Source organism: Nanorana parkeri, unplaced genomic scaffold, assembly GCF_000935625.1.
Source record: "Nanorana parkeri isolate BGI_ZX_2015 unplaced genomic scaffold, ASM93562v1 scaffold650, whole genome shotgun sequence".
Taxonomy (NCBI): Eukaryota; Metazoa; Chordata; class Amphibia; order Anura; family Dicroglossidae; genus Nanorana; species Nanorana parkeri.
In genome coordinates, this window is record NW_017306918.1 from 818,910 (window position 1) to 838,107 (window position 19,198).

At 44.2% G+C, this 19,198-nt stretch overlaps 1 protein-coding gene across 1 annotated transcript in view; it reads left to right on the forward strand.

Moving 5' to 3' along the window:
* Positions 1–19,198, forward strand: part of MTR (5-methyltetrahydrofolate-homocysteine methyltransferase) — a 462,707-nt gene that overhangs the window by 345,549 nt on the left and 97,960 nt on the right. Inside the window, exon 22 of the mRNA XM_018563293.1 lies at positions 16,156–16,256. Coding sequence (XP_018418795.1) covers positions 16,156–16,256 — 101 coding nt within the window. The remainder of the gene's footprint in view (positions 1–16,155; positions 16,257–19,198) is intronic.

The window sequence follows — 19,198 nt, forward strand, 5'->3', positions numbered from 1 at the left end:
GACACCGGGGGGACATAACAATAATGACACCGGGGGGACATAACAATAATGACAACGGGGGGACATAACAATAATGACAACGGGAGACATAATAATGACACCGGGGGGGACATAACAATAATGACCCCAGGAGACATAATAATAATTGGCTCTCTTGATTGAGAACTGAGCGATCACATACCGCTGATCACGCTGTTCCCGGTGACTGTCAGTCACGGCTCCTTGCAGGAATTCCCCCCCTCCCCTCTCTTATTCTCCAACGCTGACTGGAGGGATGGATGGGGCGGACACAACCTCTAGAGAGGTAGAGAACGCCCCCCCCCCGCGTGAGCGGGAAATGGCCAAAATTTAAAAGCAGGCAGCGATGCCTGTTAACATACAAACGATCCGCTGGCTGTAGAGCCGGCGGATCGCTTGTATGTTGCAACGATAGGGTCTTGGAGACCCCTGATGTCTCCATAAAGAGGACCTGTCACATATTTTGCTATCACATATACGGGGGCTAATAAAACCCCTCTGTGATAGCAATAAAGTTTAGTGAAAAAAAGGGGGGAAAAAATTAAAGTCCCCCCCCCAAATTTTAAATTACACATTAAAAAAAACAAAAACATTTTTAAAGTCCCCACCCATACATACATGCATGCAAACATGCGTCAGGGGCGCATACGTGCAAAAAAGACGATTGCGCCCATTACGCCGCACATGTTACATATCGCCGCGAACGTCGGAGTGAGAGCAATGATTCTAGGGCCATCATTCACTGATAACACTAAACTGATGAGCAGTAAAAGCTTTTAAAGTGTCGCCTATGGCCAATTTTGGGTATGGTAGTTTTCTGCGATGTCGTGGGTGCGTGCAATTTTAAATCTTGACATGTTTGGTGTCTATTTACCCGACGTGACCCCGTCTTTTAGATTTTACCAAAAAACTGGGTAATAATAAATGTTTCCTAACATAATGTAAAAAAAACGTTTTTTTCCCCAAATTTTCAGTAATTTTTCCTAATTATAGTAAAAAATAAAACCCGTAGTGGTGATTAAATACCACCAAAAGAAAGCTCTATCTGTCCCCAAAAAATGGTATAAAATTCATTTCAGTACAGCGTTGCATGACGTAATAAATGTCACTCAAAGTACCACAGCGCTGAATACTGAAAAATGGCCTGGCCAGGAAGGGGGTCTAAACACCTGGTCTTCAAGCGGTTAACCACTTGAAGTGGTTAAAGACGGCCCTGGCCTTGATTAATGAATTTGGTCGTTTTTCTGAACTCCCCATCAATTCGGACAAATCTGTTATTTTTTCCATCGATCCTCTAGCCTTGTTGGCTGTGCCTGATAATCTTCCTTTTCAGATAGTGAATTAATTTAGCTATCTGGGTGTAGATGTGCAACTCCCTTTACAAACATATTTACCAAATAAGCTCCATCCCATAATTGAGTCCTTTAAAAGGGGCTATTTTGTCTTGGTCCAAGCTACCTTCGAATTTGTTGGGGGCATGTACATTTATTTAAAATGCTTCATTTTCCACGTTATTTCATTTTTTTTTTAATTCAATGACACTTATTGTGCGTAGAATTTTCAGTGAAATAGATTCTCTACTGTCCTCTTTTGTGTGGGCGGGATGTTCCCCCACGTATATCTTTGAAAACATTACAGTTACCTGTCAGTAGTAAGGTCTGGCCCTTCCAAATTTATATGTACTGTATATTATGTAGCTGCTCAGCTTACCCATGTTCACTGGTGGGTGCGCCCTCAGTTTCCCAATGCAGCCTCCTCAGTGGAAGCAGTCATTTTCTCCTCCATTTGAATTTTTGACCAATGCTTTTCACAGGTGAACATTGTCTTCAGTTCCGGGTACTGAAACTCTACAGGTTTCTCATAAACCTATCAAATTGTGTGTTTGGACATTTGTACCAGCCTCTGCCCCCTTTTCTCCCAATTCTCCATTGTGGTTTAATCCACATCTACCAGAATTCATACACTTACCGGATCAATTACTGTGTGTAAGGGCTGGTATCAGGTATGTGCACCAGTTCCTTTCTGATGGTCATTTCAAGTATTTTAATGTGTTCCTGAGTGAATTTTAAGTCCCTAGGGAGTGGTTCTTCCGATATCTCCAACTCCGACATGTGACCGCAGCCCTGGTTTGGCTCTGTGACGTCTGTTTACAATCTCATTAGTTTGAAAAATTGCTCCATACTCCTGACTGTACTAAGCTAGTTTTACAATACTACTCTACTGTTTTGTTGGCTAATAGTAATAATCCTGATCTTTATTATGCGTGACAAGTGGTTGCATGATATTCCATCCCTGTCTGATGAGATGTGGGAATCTATGATTTCACATATGATACCTTTGGTTATTGCTGCCATAGATGAAGAGACTGCAAGTTTGGCTCTACATTGAGACTGGTTCCCTACAATATCTATTCACTCCCCTTGCTATAAAGCCCCTACATAAGATCTAGTGCAACCAATTACCTTTAGAAGTCACATAATTAGTTAAATAAAGACCACCTGTGTACAATCTAAGTGTCACATGATCTCAGTATATATACACCTGCTCTGAAAAGGCCCTAGAGTCTGCAACACCACTGGGCAAGGGGCACCACCAAGCAGGTGGCACCATGAAGACCAAGGAGCTCTCCAAAAAGATCAAGGACAACGTTGTGGATGTACAGATCAGGGTTGGTTTATAAAAAAAATCAAAATATGTGAAACTTTAAACATCCATGGAGCACCATTAAACCCATTATTAAAAACTGGAAAGAATATGGCACCACAACAAACCTACCAAGAGAGGACTGCCCACCAAAACATACGGACCAGGCAAGGAGGGCATGAATGGGAGTCAACAAAAAGACCAAAGATAACACAAAAATAACAAAGGTGCTGCAAAGCTTCACATCGGATTTTGGACTATCTGTCCATAGGACCACATAAAGCTGTACATTCCACGGAGCTGGCCTTCATGGAAAAGTAGGCAGAAACAAATAAGCCAACACGTTTGCTGTTCACCAAAAGGCATGTGGGAAACTCCCCAAACATATGGAAGAAGGTACTCTGATCAGATGAGTCTAAAATTGAGCCTGGAAAATGCTATGTCTGGCACAAACCAAAGACCTCTTAAAACAACATACCTACGGTGAAGCATGGTTGTGGCAGCAAAATGCTGTAGGTATTTTTTTCACCAGCAGGGACTGACAAACTGGTCAGAATTTAAAGAATGGTGGATGGTGCTAAATACAGGGAAATTCTTGAGGGAAACCTGTTTCAGTCTGCCAGAGATTTGAGAGTGGGACTGAGGTCCACCTTCCAGCAAGACAATGACCCTAAGCATACTGCTTAAACAACACTTGAGTGGTTTAAGGTGAAACATTTAAATTTGGTGGAATGGCCTAGTCAAAGACCAGACCCCAATACAATTGGGAATCTGTGGTGTGATTTAAATTTCAGGTATTGTAGTAAAATAGTTTCTCATTGTTTGTTAGTGCACCTTTAAGCTTGTTGTCCTCTTCTGATGCATCTATTGCCCTTTCAGGCACTTCTCATTGGCTCCTTTCTTAGTAAGGAAGATTTTACGGCTACCATGTCTGTATTTATGGGCCAGATTATAGTCTGGTCATACATGGCGTAAGTGAAGTCACCCTTCTCCTTCCACATCTGATTCTCAGTTGAAGGGGTATGACTTCAGCTCTGCTGCCAGATCAGAAAGAGGAGAAGGGCATGACTGATGAGTTAGGTACCTCATCAGAGTCTGGCAATTCTTCAGAATAAAAAGGATCTTAATTAAGTCTATCACCAAAAATCCAGCGCACTATTTCAGTGCTTATTGATGAGGTGTGGGAATGTTTAGCCATTAACCTACTAGTCTAGGTTTCCTTAAGAAAAAGTAAGTGCTCTATGCAGACTGGCAACATCTCGAAAAGGTCTTTGCTCCACCTTATTGTTTGCGCTACAATATCCAAGGAGGATGAGTTCCTTAAAAAATTGATTGTACAACAGCCTGATGCTTCCATTTCTTAACAATCTTGTGACCGTTCAGCTGGAAGATGTCCCTGCCTTTAAGGATGTGGTAGACAAACACCTATTGAGCCTGTTCAAGACTTCCTTTGCTCTTCCCCACAGCCAAGCGGTAGCCTATATAGTATTTTGCTGGACCCTGGTGGTCTGGATTAAATGTATGGCCCCAGATCTTGCTTTAGACCCTACTGTTTTGTGGCATCTGGAACTCTTACCAGTGACCCTAAACTACAGTAATGATGGCTTGGCTAAAACTTTGTGTCAGCTTTCTAGAATAGGACTGCTCTCACACCAGATGCATAGATTACTTTGACTCAAGTGTTCACAATCAAGCGGGGTGCCCCCACTTTCTCAGGTAGGGTGATGTCCGTTAGCCTTCTTGGCCATCTGCGTTTGGGACATCCAGGACCTGTTGGTGCACTCAGTAATCTCTCATGGGTACAAGCTGGAATTTTTGTTTCTGCCCTCAAATCACCCTGTCTCCCACCTGTGCAGGGAAGTGTTATCCAGGGACTTGAACACAGCTACTTGTTTTAAGAGTAATCATTCCTGTTCCTCTAGAACCTTGGTTCTCAACTGGTGGGTTGTGACCCAAAAGTGGGTCGCGACCCCATGTTTAGAGGGTCGCCACATGCCTTCCACTTTTCTAGGCGAGAGACTCCTCAGCCTCCCCCTAGCACAGCATAGTCCGTTCTTGCGCCGAGCAGCCATTACAAATATTCTGCCCAGCCCTGTGTGTCTGCTTGAGGTGGGGTAGGCTGGAAGTATGGCCATAAGGGAGCTCCATCCATATGTGCATTGTTTACAGCTCCCACATGTGCCTTGTAGAGGTGCCTGGATTGATGTCACATTCTGGCACCTCTACACGGTGCGCATGAGAGCTGAGGATCCACTCCAGTTCTCATAAGGTAGGGAGACTGGGTGGATCTTAAAAAAAAAAAGAGAAAACAATTATAATTTTTCTGGGAGTGTGCATGTGTGTGTGCGAATGTCTGTGAGTTTGTGAGATTGTGTCTGTGGTTGTGTGTGTCAGTGTTTTTGAGGGTCCGTTCACACAAGTACAATGCGTTAATCGCTCAGTCCCATGCAATTAATGCACTGTACCACACAATCGCACCTACTGCGTGTTCTGGTGTGGAAGGTGCATTGCGTTGCCATTAATTTGAGTGACACCTCAAATGCACCTCCCACCCACAGGCCAATCGCCTGCACCCGAACGCCCAGTACTGCAATGCTGTGCATTCCATTGCAGTGCGACGTGGGTCGCAACTTAATGACCAAGGACAAATATGGGTCCTGATGTTACACAGGTTGAGAACCACTGCTCTAGAAGAGAGATTCCAGGGGTTCTACTCAAACCTATTCACAGTGCGGTATATCTTGAACCTAAAGGCTCTCAACATATTTGTACAAGTTTGCAAGTTTTGCACAAAATTGGCATGGTCTATCATTGCTTCGATTCAACTGGGCTTTTCTGGTAGACATCAAGGACACCTAACTACATGTACAAAATTTTCTGCAATCAATCAATGTTCAGGCGCTCAGGGTGGTATGACTTTCCCTGCAACAGAGGATGAACTGCATAGGTGGCTGATGCAGGTTCAGTCCAACAATGCCACTTCTGTGGCTTTCATCAATGTCAGGGCGGAGCCAGAAGTCGTGCAGCTCAGAGAGGGGATCTGGTAATGTCCCGGACAGAACACCTCATGCCAGCCTTAACAGCGGTCCACATTCCGGGGGTAGAAAACTGGCAGGTGGTTTTTCCTAGTTGGTAGCACCTGGATGCAGGAGAAAGGGCCCAGCAACCCAAGATGTTTTAGGGGATTTGTCGGTGCTGGGGAATGCCAGATGTGAATCTCCTGGCGTCCATATTCAACAACAATCTGATCAGGTTTCTATCTCGATCCAGGTGGATGCACTGGTGACACTGTGGGATCAGTTTTCCCTAATTTATGCCGTTTCTTCTTTTGAGGATTTTTCTTCTTCTGATCTGAAGGATAGAGGAGGGAGAATGTTCCAGTGATCCTTGTGGCTGTAAACTCTATCTTCTGTCTAAGGGTTCCCTGTTTAATCCTGCTTCTCGTACACTGGCTTTGAAGGGCTGGCTATTGAAACCCAGGTCCTGAGAGACAGGACCCGGGGCTGACTCAGTGATTCCTACACTCTTACAGACCAGGAAGCCCTCTTCTCGTAAAGTTTTCATATCCGGACTAACTCCACAAGTCTAATTTTGTCTTTTCCCCAGTCAGGATTAGATAAGCATTTGGCCCTGAGTACTCCCAAGGGGCATACAGTATGTCGGCTTTGCCCATTCTCTTTCATTGGCCCGTAGTGTCACACTTCTTGGTAATTCCTAAGTTACAAGTTGCTCATGTGACTCCCCCTAGGCATTTTCCTGTGTTACCTTGGGATCCTAATTTACTACTTTCCTGTTTTCAGGAACCTTCCTTTAAACCAATTAGAGTGATTTCCCTGACAGAGCTTATGCACAAGGAAGTCTTTCTTGTTACCATTACTTTGGTTAGGAGGATTTTGAAGCTGGCAGCACTTCCATACAGACAAACCTTTCTTTGTCCTTTGTGAGGAAAAGCTTGTGCATAGAACTGAAGGTTCCTTCTTACCTAAAGTGGTCTCCCCCTTTCACCTGAATGGGGATATTGTTCTTCCTTCTTTTCGCTCTGTTCCAAAACATCCTTGAGAGATATCTTTTTGGATGTTTAGATGTAGTTAGAGCTATCCGGATTTATCTTGTGCTTACGGGATTATCTTTGTTCTTCCTGAAGGACTGGGCATCCTGCATTCACTATTGCTCGCTGGATCAGGCAAGTCATTCTCCATGCTTATTCAGTTCATGGTAAAGCTCAATCCTTTTCTGTCAAGGCACATTCTGCTAGATCTGTCAGTGCATCTTGGGCCTTTAAGCATCAGGCATCTCTGATGCAGATTTGAAAAGCCACCACCTGGTCTGATTTGTGAAATCGCCACCTGTTGGCAGTTGGGTTACCCTCCACTCTGTTCTATTTCTTGGGGACATCCCAGTTGTCTCTGAATCTGCCTGTTTCCTGTACTGTATGATCCTGAACGTGTCGTTGGATGATGGCGACAGCACAAGTCAAAAACACACTATAGGTGTGTCGCTTTATAACATAGACAGGATCAGAAAAACCGATGCTCCCCATACGCTTGGGCCTAGTGAGAACATCTAGCTTGAGGCAAGCACTCTTAGTCCAAAGGAAAGAGCGGAAAGAGGTGCGCAATCTCTTAAGGAAGAATGTGGGTAAGGCGACTGGGAGGGTCTGGAGTCAATATAAAAGTCTAGGTAGGACAGTCATTTTCAGTATGCTTTTCTGTCCAAACCAGTTAAAGGTGGAGCGATCCTAGTCCTGCAGGTCTTTCGAGAGGGACCGCAATAAAGGTGTGAAGTTAAGATGGAATATCCTGTCCAAATCCGCGGGGATTGACGTAGCAAGATGGTGAATGTGAGAGGTGGCCCACTGGAAAAAAAGTTTGGTTTAATCGCCTGAAGGCAAGCGTCGGCAAAGAAACATTAAGAGCCACTGATTTGGAGAAATTATTCTTGAGAGCTGACCGTATATCAAAAGCTCCGTCAACAAATTGGGGAGCGTGACCTTCATATTGGCCATGTAAAAGAGTAAGTCGTCAGCATAAGGTGCCATTTTGTGTTGGCCAGAAAAGGTCAGCACCCCAGAAATGTCGGGAGAGATCCGGATCATGCATAAGAGAGGCTCCAACATCAAAATAAATATCAAAGGAGACAAGGGGCATCTTCCACCTCCTGAGATGAACTGACTGCAGGACCAGTCAGGAGAGGCACCCAGACAGCGGCACCATGCAGCTCGCTCCAAGGAAGGTAAAACTTGGGGGCACAGATTGGGGAGCAGAGATGGCAGGGGCACAGATCGGGGGGAGAGATGTTGGGGGCACAGATCAGGGGGCTGCAGTGAAAGGGGGATGTTCCCCCGGGAACAGCAGTATTGTTCCTGAGATCTGCAGAGCATGCCTCCTCATCCCAGCCATGGTACATTATCTGACTGCAAACCATTCCTCCTCATCCCAGCCATTATACCATGTTATCTGACTGCAGAGCATTCCTCCCCATCCCAGCTATGTTATCTGACTGTAGAGCATTCCTTCAACATCCCAGCCACGGTACCATGTTATCTGACTGCAGATCATTGCTCCTCATTGTAGTGATAAATGGTGAAAATTGTAGAATTAAATCTTCAGGAAACATCTAGGCAACCTTGGTTCTTTTCCAGAGAGTGTATATATATATATATATATACAGGGCTCGAAAAATGCACTCGTCCACTCGTCTGTGACGAGTGGACGCCAGTGCTGGACGAGTAGCTTCCCGACCAGCTGTTGTAATTAAACGGCCGGCCGGGAGCTTTACATTCATTTTAACTCCTTTACGCCGCCCGCGGCGAACCGAGGAGCAGGAGAGCTGCCGCCGGCCAGTGGACTGCATTACCCAGCAGTCACCCTGGCGCAACGGAGGTGTGGCCGTGAGGAGACGGAAGGGGCTTCCGACGTCCAGAGAACACATGAGGTGTGAGGCGACAGAGATCCTGCAGGTACTGTGCCGTGTGTGACACTGTCAGCATACTTTGTGTCTCTCTTCATGTCTCTAATTTTCCCCAGACACTTTTAAGCTCTGAATTCATATACAGTTTAGTGCCATTCACTAACACTGAAAGGATTTTGGATTGGCTGGTCTAATTACCCATTTGATGTTCCTCTATCTTATTAACTAAACAGGTTTCTATTGATAAACTATTTACAGCTGTCCCATTGTGTACAGTCAACACCACCCTGAAAACAGTAGGCCCAACTGGTCAGGAAACTTATAATACAAAACCTAGTTAGCATAAGACCGAAGGTGTTAATTTAGGCCAAAAGAATTTCCTTAAAAACATAAGCATACAGCCTAAATCTTGCAAACATATTTCAATCGTAACTTACAACACTCATTCCTGCCACGGTACCATGTTATATGACTATAGAGCATTCCTCCTCATCCCAGCCCTGGTAACATTTTATCTGACTGCAGAGATTTGTAGTCTTCTCTAGCTGATGGTATTATTTTGCATTGCTGTATAATGTATTGCTGAGATCTGTAGTCCTCTATAGCTGACTGTATTATTCTGCATTGTTGTATAATGTACAGGTGAAACTCGAATAATTAGAATATCGTGCAAAAGTTCATTTATTTCACTAATGCAACTTAAAAGGTGAAACTAATATATGAGATAGACTCATTACATGCAAAGCAAGATAGTTCAAGCCGTGATTTGTCATAATTGTGATGATTATGGCTTACAGCTCATGAAAACCCCAAATACACAATCTCAGAAAATTAGAATATTGTTACTCAACAACACCTGGAAGCTGCATAATAAGATCTGGGAAGCTTGGGATGCATCGGAGCTGAATGGCCGCAGCGGCTGAGGGGGACAGGGGGGATATCGACCGGGGTGGTAGTGGAGGCGAGATGTTGCCGGTATCTACTTCTTATTCTAACCTCTATTTCACATTTTGTCTTCTCTTTCCGTTTCATGTCTTCCTTCTTCCAGGGCACTACCCTGGCCACCTCTTTTTGTTTGTCTTCTAGGCTAGCTTGGCCTAGCCCATGCGTGGCACCAGAAAATGCTCTTTTCAGTATTATAACACAGTAGTCTACCTCCTACCCGTTCTACTGCTAAACTTAGGTACTGTGTGGGAAATGTGTGTATACCTATAATGCAAAACAAACGACAAACGCACTCAACAATTTGTTACCAGTTATACTGATATTTGTAAGCTCCCTCCACAGCTTGGAGTCAGTGGTAGAACTAACAGGGGCACAGAGTTCACAGCTCAACCCTGGCTCTGGTGCTCCACTACTGTCCAAAAATCATTAGTCTGTATTGTTTTAGAAAAACTGTCACATTACACTAAAAAAAAAAAGTATTGGTATTGGCAAGTAATTGAGGAAAAGTATCGGCACTCGGGAAAAATGGTATCCATAAGCATTGCAACGCTACTTGAAAATCTCTCTAAATCAAAAGGCAGGCTTTGACACTGTGATATCTTAACAGCCAGTAAGTTGTCCGTTTTTGGGGAACGTACCTTGTGTTGCTGAATTTACATAAACGTTTTATTCTAATTTTCCACTCGTTTATCTATTTAAAGTCTATAAAATAATTATACTGTGTGTATCTGAATCATCACAAAATCAAAGCCTTTTAACTAACACATCTCCAAACCTTTAACCCCTTCATAACTAAGCTTGTTTTTCGTTTCTGTTCGTAAATTACTGACGCACTTTTTTTTTTTATAAATTCTTTATTTAAATTTTTCCGTGTACAAAAACATTTTCCCAAAGGGACGTCCAAATATGCAGTACATACATAGCATCAGTAGCTCTAAATATACATCAGTTCTGGACAGGGAGTGAAGACAAAACAGGTAAAACAAATACAAAACAAAGGGAGAAGCATGTGTTGGGACCCAGACCCAGCCGGTGGCACAGGGGTGGAGATGCTTTACTTCTACCGTCGGTCTCTAGTGCGCAAGGATCTGGGATAATATCAAGTATGGGGGCAGGACACCCAAAGCCCTCAGGAGGGTCGGGGTCACGACACTCTAGCAGAGGCTTGCAATGAAGTTTATCTGGGGTTATAGAGGGGGAGAGGGTATTAGCAGAAAACCAAGAGAAAATGCGGTGTAAGATTAGGGAGGTTGAGGGGGGAGTGGGGGGAGGGAGCAGGTTAGGCAAGGGTAGCAGGGGGGGACCATAAGGTGTATCCTATCGTCGTGTATCCTATCGAGCCATTGGGGTACGGTGGGTGGTTCCGGGCTCTTCCATAGGGAACAAGAGGTCATCCGCAAAAGCTGCCACCTTATGCTGGACTGGGCCAATTTGTACTCCTCGAATGTCAGGGTTAGAACGGATGTTGCGGAGGAATGGTTCTAAGGAGAGGACGAAGAGGAGGGGGGAGAGGGGGCAGCCCTGACGTGTACCGTTGGTGATGGAGAAAGAGGGGGACAGCACACCATTCACCCGGACCCGGGCGGAGGGGCAGGAGTAGAGGGAGCGTATCCATGTTAGCATATGGGTGCCCAATCCCACCGCTTTCAGGGTAGATGAGGAAGTCCCAGTCAACCCTGTCAAAAGCCTTCTCCACGTCAGTGGAGAGTAGGACGCAAGGAGAGGAAGACGACAGGGCGGAGTGGATGACCCCCAAGGCCCGGGTGGTGTTGTCCCTAGCCTCCCTCGCCGGGACGAACCCCACTTGGTCTAGGTGTATCAGATCAGCTAAATATGGGGACAGGCGGAAGTATAGGACCTTGGCAAATAGTTTTGTGTCCACATTGAGTAGTGAGATGGGCCTGTAGCTGGGACACAAAGTGGGATCTTTACTTTCTTTAGGTATTACCGAGATATGGGCCAAGAGTGATTCAGGCGGGATAGTGGCGTCGTCTCGGAGGAAGTTGAGAGCCCGTAGAAAGTGCGAGGAGAGATGTGGCAGGAACTGTTTATAATAGGTGAGGGTAAATCCGTCTGGTCCGGGGGCTTTGCCAGATTGGGTGGATTTGATAGCGGATTCCAATTCGGCGGACGTGATTGGGGATTCCAAGAGTGAACTGACGGAAGGGTCGAGGGAGGGCATGTTGGATTTGGCAATGTAGTCGGCGATGCACTTTGGTCGAGATTGAGAGGGGGTGGATGGGGGGTGAGAGAGATTATACAGGGACGAATAATAGTCACTAAATGCAGCAGCTATGTCTGCCGGTGAAGTGGACTTGCTCCCCGTAGAACGGGTGATGGTCGGGATGTGAGTCCGGGCGTGTCGTTTACGAAGAGCACGTGCTAGATACTTGCCACATTGGTTTCCATATTCGTAGAACAACTGCCTGCATTTCATCAGGGAAGCTTTAACCTTGGTAAGGCAGAGAGCTCGAAGCGTCTCTCGAAGGGATGTCAACTGAGATCCCACTATACGGTTCACGGAGGCCTTATGACGGGATTCCAGAAGGTGTATCTGGGTCACGAGATCAGCGATTTGTGTGAGGCGTTGCTTCTTAAGTCTGGCACCGTGGGCTATAAGGGAGCCCCGTATGGTCGCTTTATGGGCTTCCCACACGGTATAGGGAGGTACATCAGGTGTGACATTTTCCCGGAAGAAGAACTGTAGTTCTTGTTCGAAAGATGTCAAGACAGTCGGGTCTTGTAGCAAGGAATCATTCAGCTTCCATTGCCAGGGGGGCGTCAAGAGAGAGGGTAAGTAGGATAGGGGCGTGGCCTGAGAAAGTGATATTACCTATATCTGTGGATGTTACTCAGGGAAGTTGGCTGTGATGAATGAAAAAAAAATCGATGCGTGTATAACGCTGATGAAGGTGGGAAAAAAAAGTGTAGTCCCTCGCAGAGGGGTGTTGGATGCGCCAGACATCCGACAGTTGGTGGCCAAAGAGACAGCGCTTCATGCGGTTCAGCTTATTGTAAGAGAGGTGGGAGGAGTCCAGGTTGGGGTCAAGGACAAAATTAAAGTCACCTCCCAGGACCAAGAGGCCACCTTGGAAATCGGCCAGGAGGGACAGGGCACGGGTCAAGAATGTGATCTGGTCCTGATTAGGTAGATACAGGTTGGCGAATGTAACTATCTGGGTTCCAATAGTGCCCTTCACGAAAAGAACCCGGCCTTCTTCTCCAGCATATTGATCCGTCTCCGTCCAGGGGAGTCTGCGGGACAGGACAATACTGACCCCACGAGAGCGTTTGTCAGGGGAACTACTGTGATAGACCGTAGAGTAACGGTGGTCAGTTAACCGGGGAATCTGGTTCGTTCGGAAATGGGTTTCCTGAAGGAGAGCTACGTCAACGACCTGGCGGTGGAGATCCCTTAGGATCATAGTGCGTTTTTCGGGAACGTTAAGGCTCTTGGTGTTCAAGGATAAGATCTTAAGGCGAGACATGACCGTTAGGCCAGCAGGGGAGAGAAGCAATAAGAGAGGGGAAGAGAGAGGGGCGGGGAGAAGGGGGGATAGAGGAGGAGAGAGAGTCAAAAGTGTGGGTGGGGCAAAAAGCAGACAAGTAGGGGTACGGGTGTAACTACAGAGCTGGGTTACCAGCAATTCGGATCGTCACCGACCTCGAGGGAGCAGCGATGGAGCTCCCGGGATCGGGGCAGAGCCGATATCCTATGTGGGGAAAGTGGGAGGCTACGACTAGCAAGCAAAGAGGCACTCTTCGAATAGGGAGAGGAATAGAAGGTCCCAGGCATACAACCGGGAGGGGGGGGAATGGATCGGGAGTCCGGAGCAGCTCCACTCAGGCCAGGGAGCAGCTACATCCAAGGAGGTTACAGGTATGGAGAGGGTATCCAAGCGGTCTGTCACGGTTCCCCAATGAGCAAGGTTCTATGCGTCATCCACTGTGGTGTGTAGCGGGGAGTAGCGGGTCGTAAGGCCTGGGGAGCAGGAAGGGCCGTGGAATGGGCCAGCATCAGAGGGGCGTGCAGACTAGGCCAGTATGCCATCACACGAGTGCACGGTAGGTCTAGAAGGGGGCCCATGTCCCAGATGTAGATCACCGCCTCCACAGAGGGTTCCAACGGGTACGACCGTGAGCATAGCGAAAAACAAAAGGGGGGAGTGCGCTCCGGTAGCCGCTGGGGTCTAATCTGAGAATCCACCTTGGAGAAAGGGCTAGCGGAGGGGGAGTGATCCCATACCTGTCCACCGTCGGGAATTCAAGGTTCGTTGGTGGTCGGTGCATGGCGAGGCAGTCTAGGCCTGCTCCGGGAAGGGCTCCTGCGGCGTCTACCTTGAGGCATGGGGCGAGACTCGAAATCCAGGTCGAGGGCCAGCCAGTCAGGTACATCGATGGGTTCAGCGTCCAGGAAGGAGAATAGGTCAGCCAGTTGGAGTTGATGGCGGAGATTGAAGGTCCGGTTAATCCTCTGGATGTTAAGGCTGAAGGGGTAGCCCCAGGTATACAGGGCTCCGGCCTCGCGAATCACCGCTAGGAGGGGTTGCAGAATCCTTCGCATGTGGAGGGTGCGACGGGACAGATCCGGCAGGATAGTGATGTCCGCTCCGTCGAAGGGAACCGGGCCCTTGTGCCAAGCTTTGCGCATAACGGCTTCTTTTTCCGCGAAGAAATGTATGCGGCAAAGGACGTCCCTAGGCCTCACATCACCATCAGGTCTGGGGTTGCCAACGCGGTGCACGCGGTCTATCTCCAACGGTGAGTCTGGGGCCTTGTCCAAAATCGCGTTGAGGATGGCGGTCACAGTTGGACGCAGACCCGTCGGAGTAGTAGCCTACCGGGAGCCCCCGGAGCTTGATGTTGTTCCGTCGGGTTCTGTTCTCGAGGTCATCTTGTGCGATCAGGATGTCCATGAGGTGGCGGTCATGGGAGGCCGAGTTTTCCTGAAGCTGTGGAGGGGGAAGTAGGCCTCGGGGCTATGCCTTGCGTCCCGGGGGTCATGAGGCCCTTAGATGAGCTGCGGGTGGAGGAGGCTGGTGTGGACAGGAAGCGCTGTAAGGACGTCTGGGGTCGTTGGTCTTCGTTAGAACGGGATTTGGTCTTCAGCGACATCAAAAGCGAGGGTTTGGGATGCCGTGATCAACTGAAAAGTCTCAGGTGGTAGCAGAGCTCAAGCAATGTGCTTCCTTACGCCGCCATAGCCAAGCCACGCCACGCCCCCTACTGACACACTTTTGACATTTTTGCTGTGTGATTCTTCCACGTCATTAATATACTTTCTTACAAAGTGCACCCAGACATATTATATATTGTTATTTAGAGGACAGATGGGGCTATATATTTATATCACATATGTGTACCTAACGCCTCACTTAGGACAAATACAATATTTAAAAAATGAAAAAAACTTAAAGAAAACCCTTTTTCCCCAGTTTTGGTTTGTTGTATTTTTTTTTTTACAAAAACAGCACAGCTAAAAAAAATGCAATACATACATTCATTTATTTGTCCTTTATTTGGAAAACACACATTCCTAGGATTTTAGAAATTTTTCTGTACTACTCGGCCTAAAACCAATACCTAACATTTTAATCTTTTTTCCCTAAAAGCTAAAAGTGGTCACCTGGCAAACAATGTCACTAAGTGTCACACTTAATGACAGCAACATACTTTGAACATCACTGTCATGAGAGGGTTAAAAGAAATGTAACTCCTTAGGGTGAAAAACAAATCTGCACCTCAGCTGCAGATTTTTATTGTAAGGGGTTAATTTTTATATAAATGATAGTATAAAAATATATTTAAATATCATTATTTGTTACATTTTTATTTGTTACATTAATTTTTTTTACACTTTTTTTTAAAGTGTTTACATTTTTATTGTATTTATTTAATTATATCAAGCAGTCATTGTGAATTAATCTCACTATTACTGCTTGATAAATTAGCCAATTCATTTTTGGTTATTATTAGGCTGCTTTAAACTTAAGAACAGCCAATAATAACCTTAGTGACACTGATCCTGCAGCATTTCAGGATCAGATGTCACTAAAGGTTTTCTGATCATTCCAACAACAATAAGAAAACTGCAACATTGTTTCAAGAATAGAAACATTATGTTTCTATTGCTGAAAGTAAAAAAAAAAAAAAAAGCCGGTTTACATCGGGATTTCCAATCTATACCACCTGTCAGAGTGACGGCAAGAGCTGCAAATGCGGCTCTGCTATCACTCACCCGATTCCTGAAAGGGATCAGGTGTCTGAAAAAGGTTAACTCTTTCATTAATAGGAGCCTCTATACTGAGGCATCCATTAATGAATGGTAACAGCTGATTCTCAGCGGTTACCAGCATTGTAGAGCAGCAAATAACTGGTCACGTACAGTGTACGGGGCCAGTCATTTGAGCACTTCGTGACGGGCTATACAGTGTACGTCTCCCGTCACAAAGGGGTTAAAAAGCTCTGGTAGTTTGGATGGATGTTTACGGTGTTGAGGAAAAAGTGGTTAATGTATAGGTCTGTGTGGTGGCTTTAGATTACATCTGCACACTGTCTTTTTCCTTTGTTTCATTTTTTTTCTCTTTACCTTGAACTTCAATAACAATAGCTTAATGTTTATTTATGTTTTGTATTTAGAATCCATATCAAGGAACAATTGTGCTAGCAACAGTAAAAGGTGATGTACATGACATTGGCAAGAACATTGTTGGTGTGGTACTGGGCTGCAACAATTTCAGGTATGTTGTCTGAAAATTATACATATTTATACTTTTGAAACCTAACCTAAATACACAGCAATGTTTATTTGAGGCGGTTCACACCTAGACGATTGAGCTGTTTTTGCGTGTTTGTGGTGCCTTTTTTGTGTGTGCTTTTTTGCTTTGAAAACTGCACGGTTTTTAATGCATAGAGATGTCTATGGGACAAAAACCGTGTGACAACCGCCCGAAAAAAGCTCCTGTACCTTTTTGCGCAATAGGTAATTATGTCCGTATGACTCAACGGCCGAAATATGTTCTGGAATATTATGTTAAATGTACTCCTGAATGTAAAATATGTGCTGGAGAAATAAAAAAAAAACACATTACTATTATATTCTGAAATGCATTTCTAACATATTTTATATATCACAGGCCTATAAAATCATTAACTATTTCTGATAATTTTTAAAATATATTTCCAATGCATTTCAAATTCCAAAACATTTTCTGGATGAAGAAAAAAACAGTACAATGCACAAATATTTTATTGTTATCTTATTATAAATAAATATCAAAAATACAGTAGAATACAATAGAAAAACACTTGTACAACAATCTCTGCGAGTCTTCCGCTCCCGGCCGCCGTTGGCTGGCGTCAGAATAAAAACAAAATAATACATTTCACCATGCTAGATTCCTATTGGCTATTTCAATTTGCAATAGCAAACTAGCTATTGCACCCACCCACTGCTGCAGTTCTTCATCAGGTCCCCACTAGTGATTGACAGCAGCAAAGGGCGGGTGCAATAGCTAGTTTGCTATTGCAAATTGAAATAGCCAATAGGAATCTAGCAATGCATTACTATGGCAAACATTTTTTTTTTTCTTTCTTTCTTTCTTTTTTTGTGACGGCAGTAGAACCGCCGGCCTATAGAAAACAGTTGGGTGGAGCTAGCTGTCATTGCTAGCTCCGCACAATAGTTTTCTATTTTTTTTCTGCTTTTCTAACTATTTGTCTGTTCTGCTCAGTCCCACAGAGGTACCGAGCAGAACTTCCGAGCCGAATGCCGCTGAGCGGCATATTTAAGAATAGACCGAACAGCAGCGAGTAGCCTGCCGCAGGTTCATAATAGCAATGTAGGGAAAACTGTTTTTTTCCTCAAACTTTTGTCATAGTAAAAAAAAACCCAGTGGTGATTAAATACCATCAAAAGAAATCTCTATCCCAAAAATGGTATAAAATTAATTTCAGTACAGCATTGCATGACAGAATAAATGTCAAAGTACTGTAGCGCTGAATATTGAACAATTACCGGGTCAAGAAGGGGGAACACGCCGGTCAGCAAGTGGTTAAGATTTATTTTTCTTTCATATAGGGCTGAACTTACAAAATGTCTGCTGCTGGGAGATGAGTGACTAAATCCTCCCCTGGGCACCAGTCTGTATTGTAACAGTATTTGTGATGCACCAGTCCCTCTGCCCTTTCATAACCTCTCTACATATAGTATAATGCATACACTTTATTGAGATAAAGTCTGTACTATATACATTGAGGCTATTGACTAAACTGTTAGAAGGTTGAGGGATAAATATTACACCACTGGAACATACTATATACTAGCACTTAGGGAGTTAGAATCACAAGACTAACAGAACTGGGTAGCAGGGCAGAGAATAATATATACATTAGGGGAGACATACAAATATCTGTTACACTAAGTGCAGAGCTCATGCTGCATGGTGACTGGAGCCATATATACTTGCAGTACTGTGTGCACAGAGCTCATGGTGACTGGATGTGATTGGGAGGTGAATGAATACAGAATATATTCATAAAACTTGAATCATTCACCTTACTTCCACCATTCTAATGCTATTTGATAAGACAATGTGTTACCTTAAATCCAGGAGAATGGAGGATTGTGAGAACAGATAGAGAGAGCTTTCAGCCCATGCAGCTGAGACCAGAATCAGGAAGTGAAACTTCACCCTCTATCTCAAGCTAAGCCGAGCTCCACCCACAGACCTGCTATTCTCTGTCTGGAATCTATGCTGCTCATGTACTTTGGTGCATGAGAGTGCACCCAGGGTTGATTTTACATTTTAAAGAGATTGTCTGAAGGCACAGAAATTTGATCAACACACACACAGACACACACACTTTTACATGTACTGTATGTAAGTGATGGGAGATGCATTTTTGATCTCTCTCTCTCTCTCATTTATATAGTCTGTGTGTCTGTCTATCTATCTATCATAACTTCCATCATTATACATCCCTCATATGAATGTGAGTGATGATGATGATTATTATACAGTTTTAATATAGCGAAAACAGTTTACGCAGCACTTTACAAAATGGGGAGACAGTACAGTTACAATACAATTTCAGTTTTTCAGTGCAATAGGGTTCCATCCATCCATCCGTACACGCACATGCACACACACACTGCAGAAAACGTTTCTGCCATGGTTGTGTCATTTCAGATATGTGAAACTGATGCCAATTTCAAAACTTTAAAAATAAGAACATTGCAGGAAGTCTCTTTGACATGTATTCAGAAACTTTAGCTATTTTATAGCGATTTTTTTTCTTTTTTTTTAAACAGTACATTCCAAGTTAATTTTACAAACATTTCTGAAAAAATATATGTCTAAATGCCTTTTTTAGATGTTAAAAAATAACTGGAAAATGTATTTTAAAAATATCTTTTAAAAAATATGTCTTTGGAAAATGCATTTAAATTACATTTTTGGAATGCATTTACAAATATATTTAAAAATATATGTTAAGATCGATTTTTTTTTATATGTTAAAAATATCTGGAAAATATGTACTAAAAATATATTTTCAAATATGTATCTTTGGAGAATACATTTTAATTACATTTTTGGAATGCATTTCCACATATATTTAAAAATATATGCTGAAATGTCTGTTTTTACATGTTAAAAAATCTTAAAAATATATTTTCAAA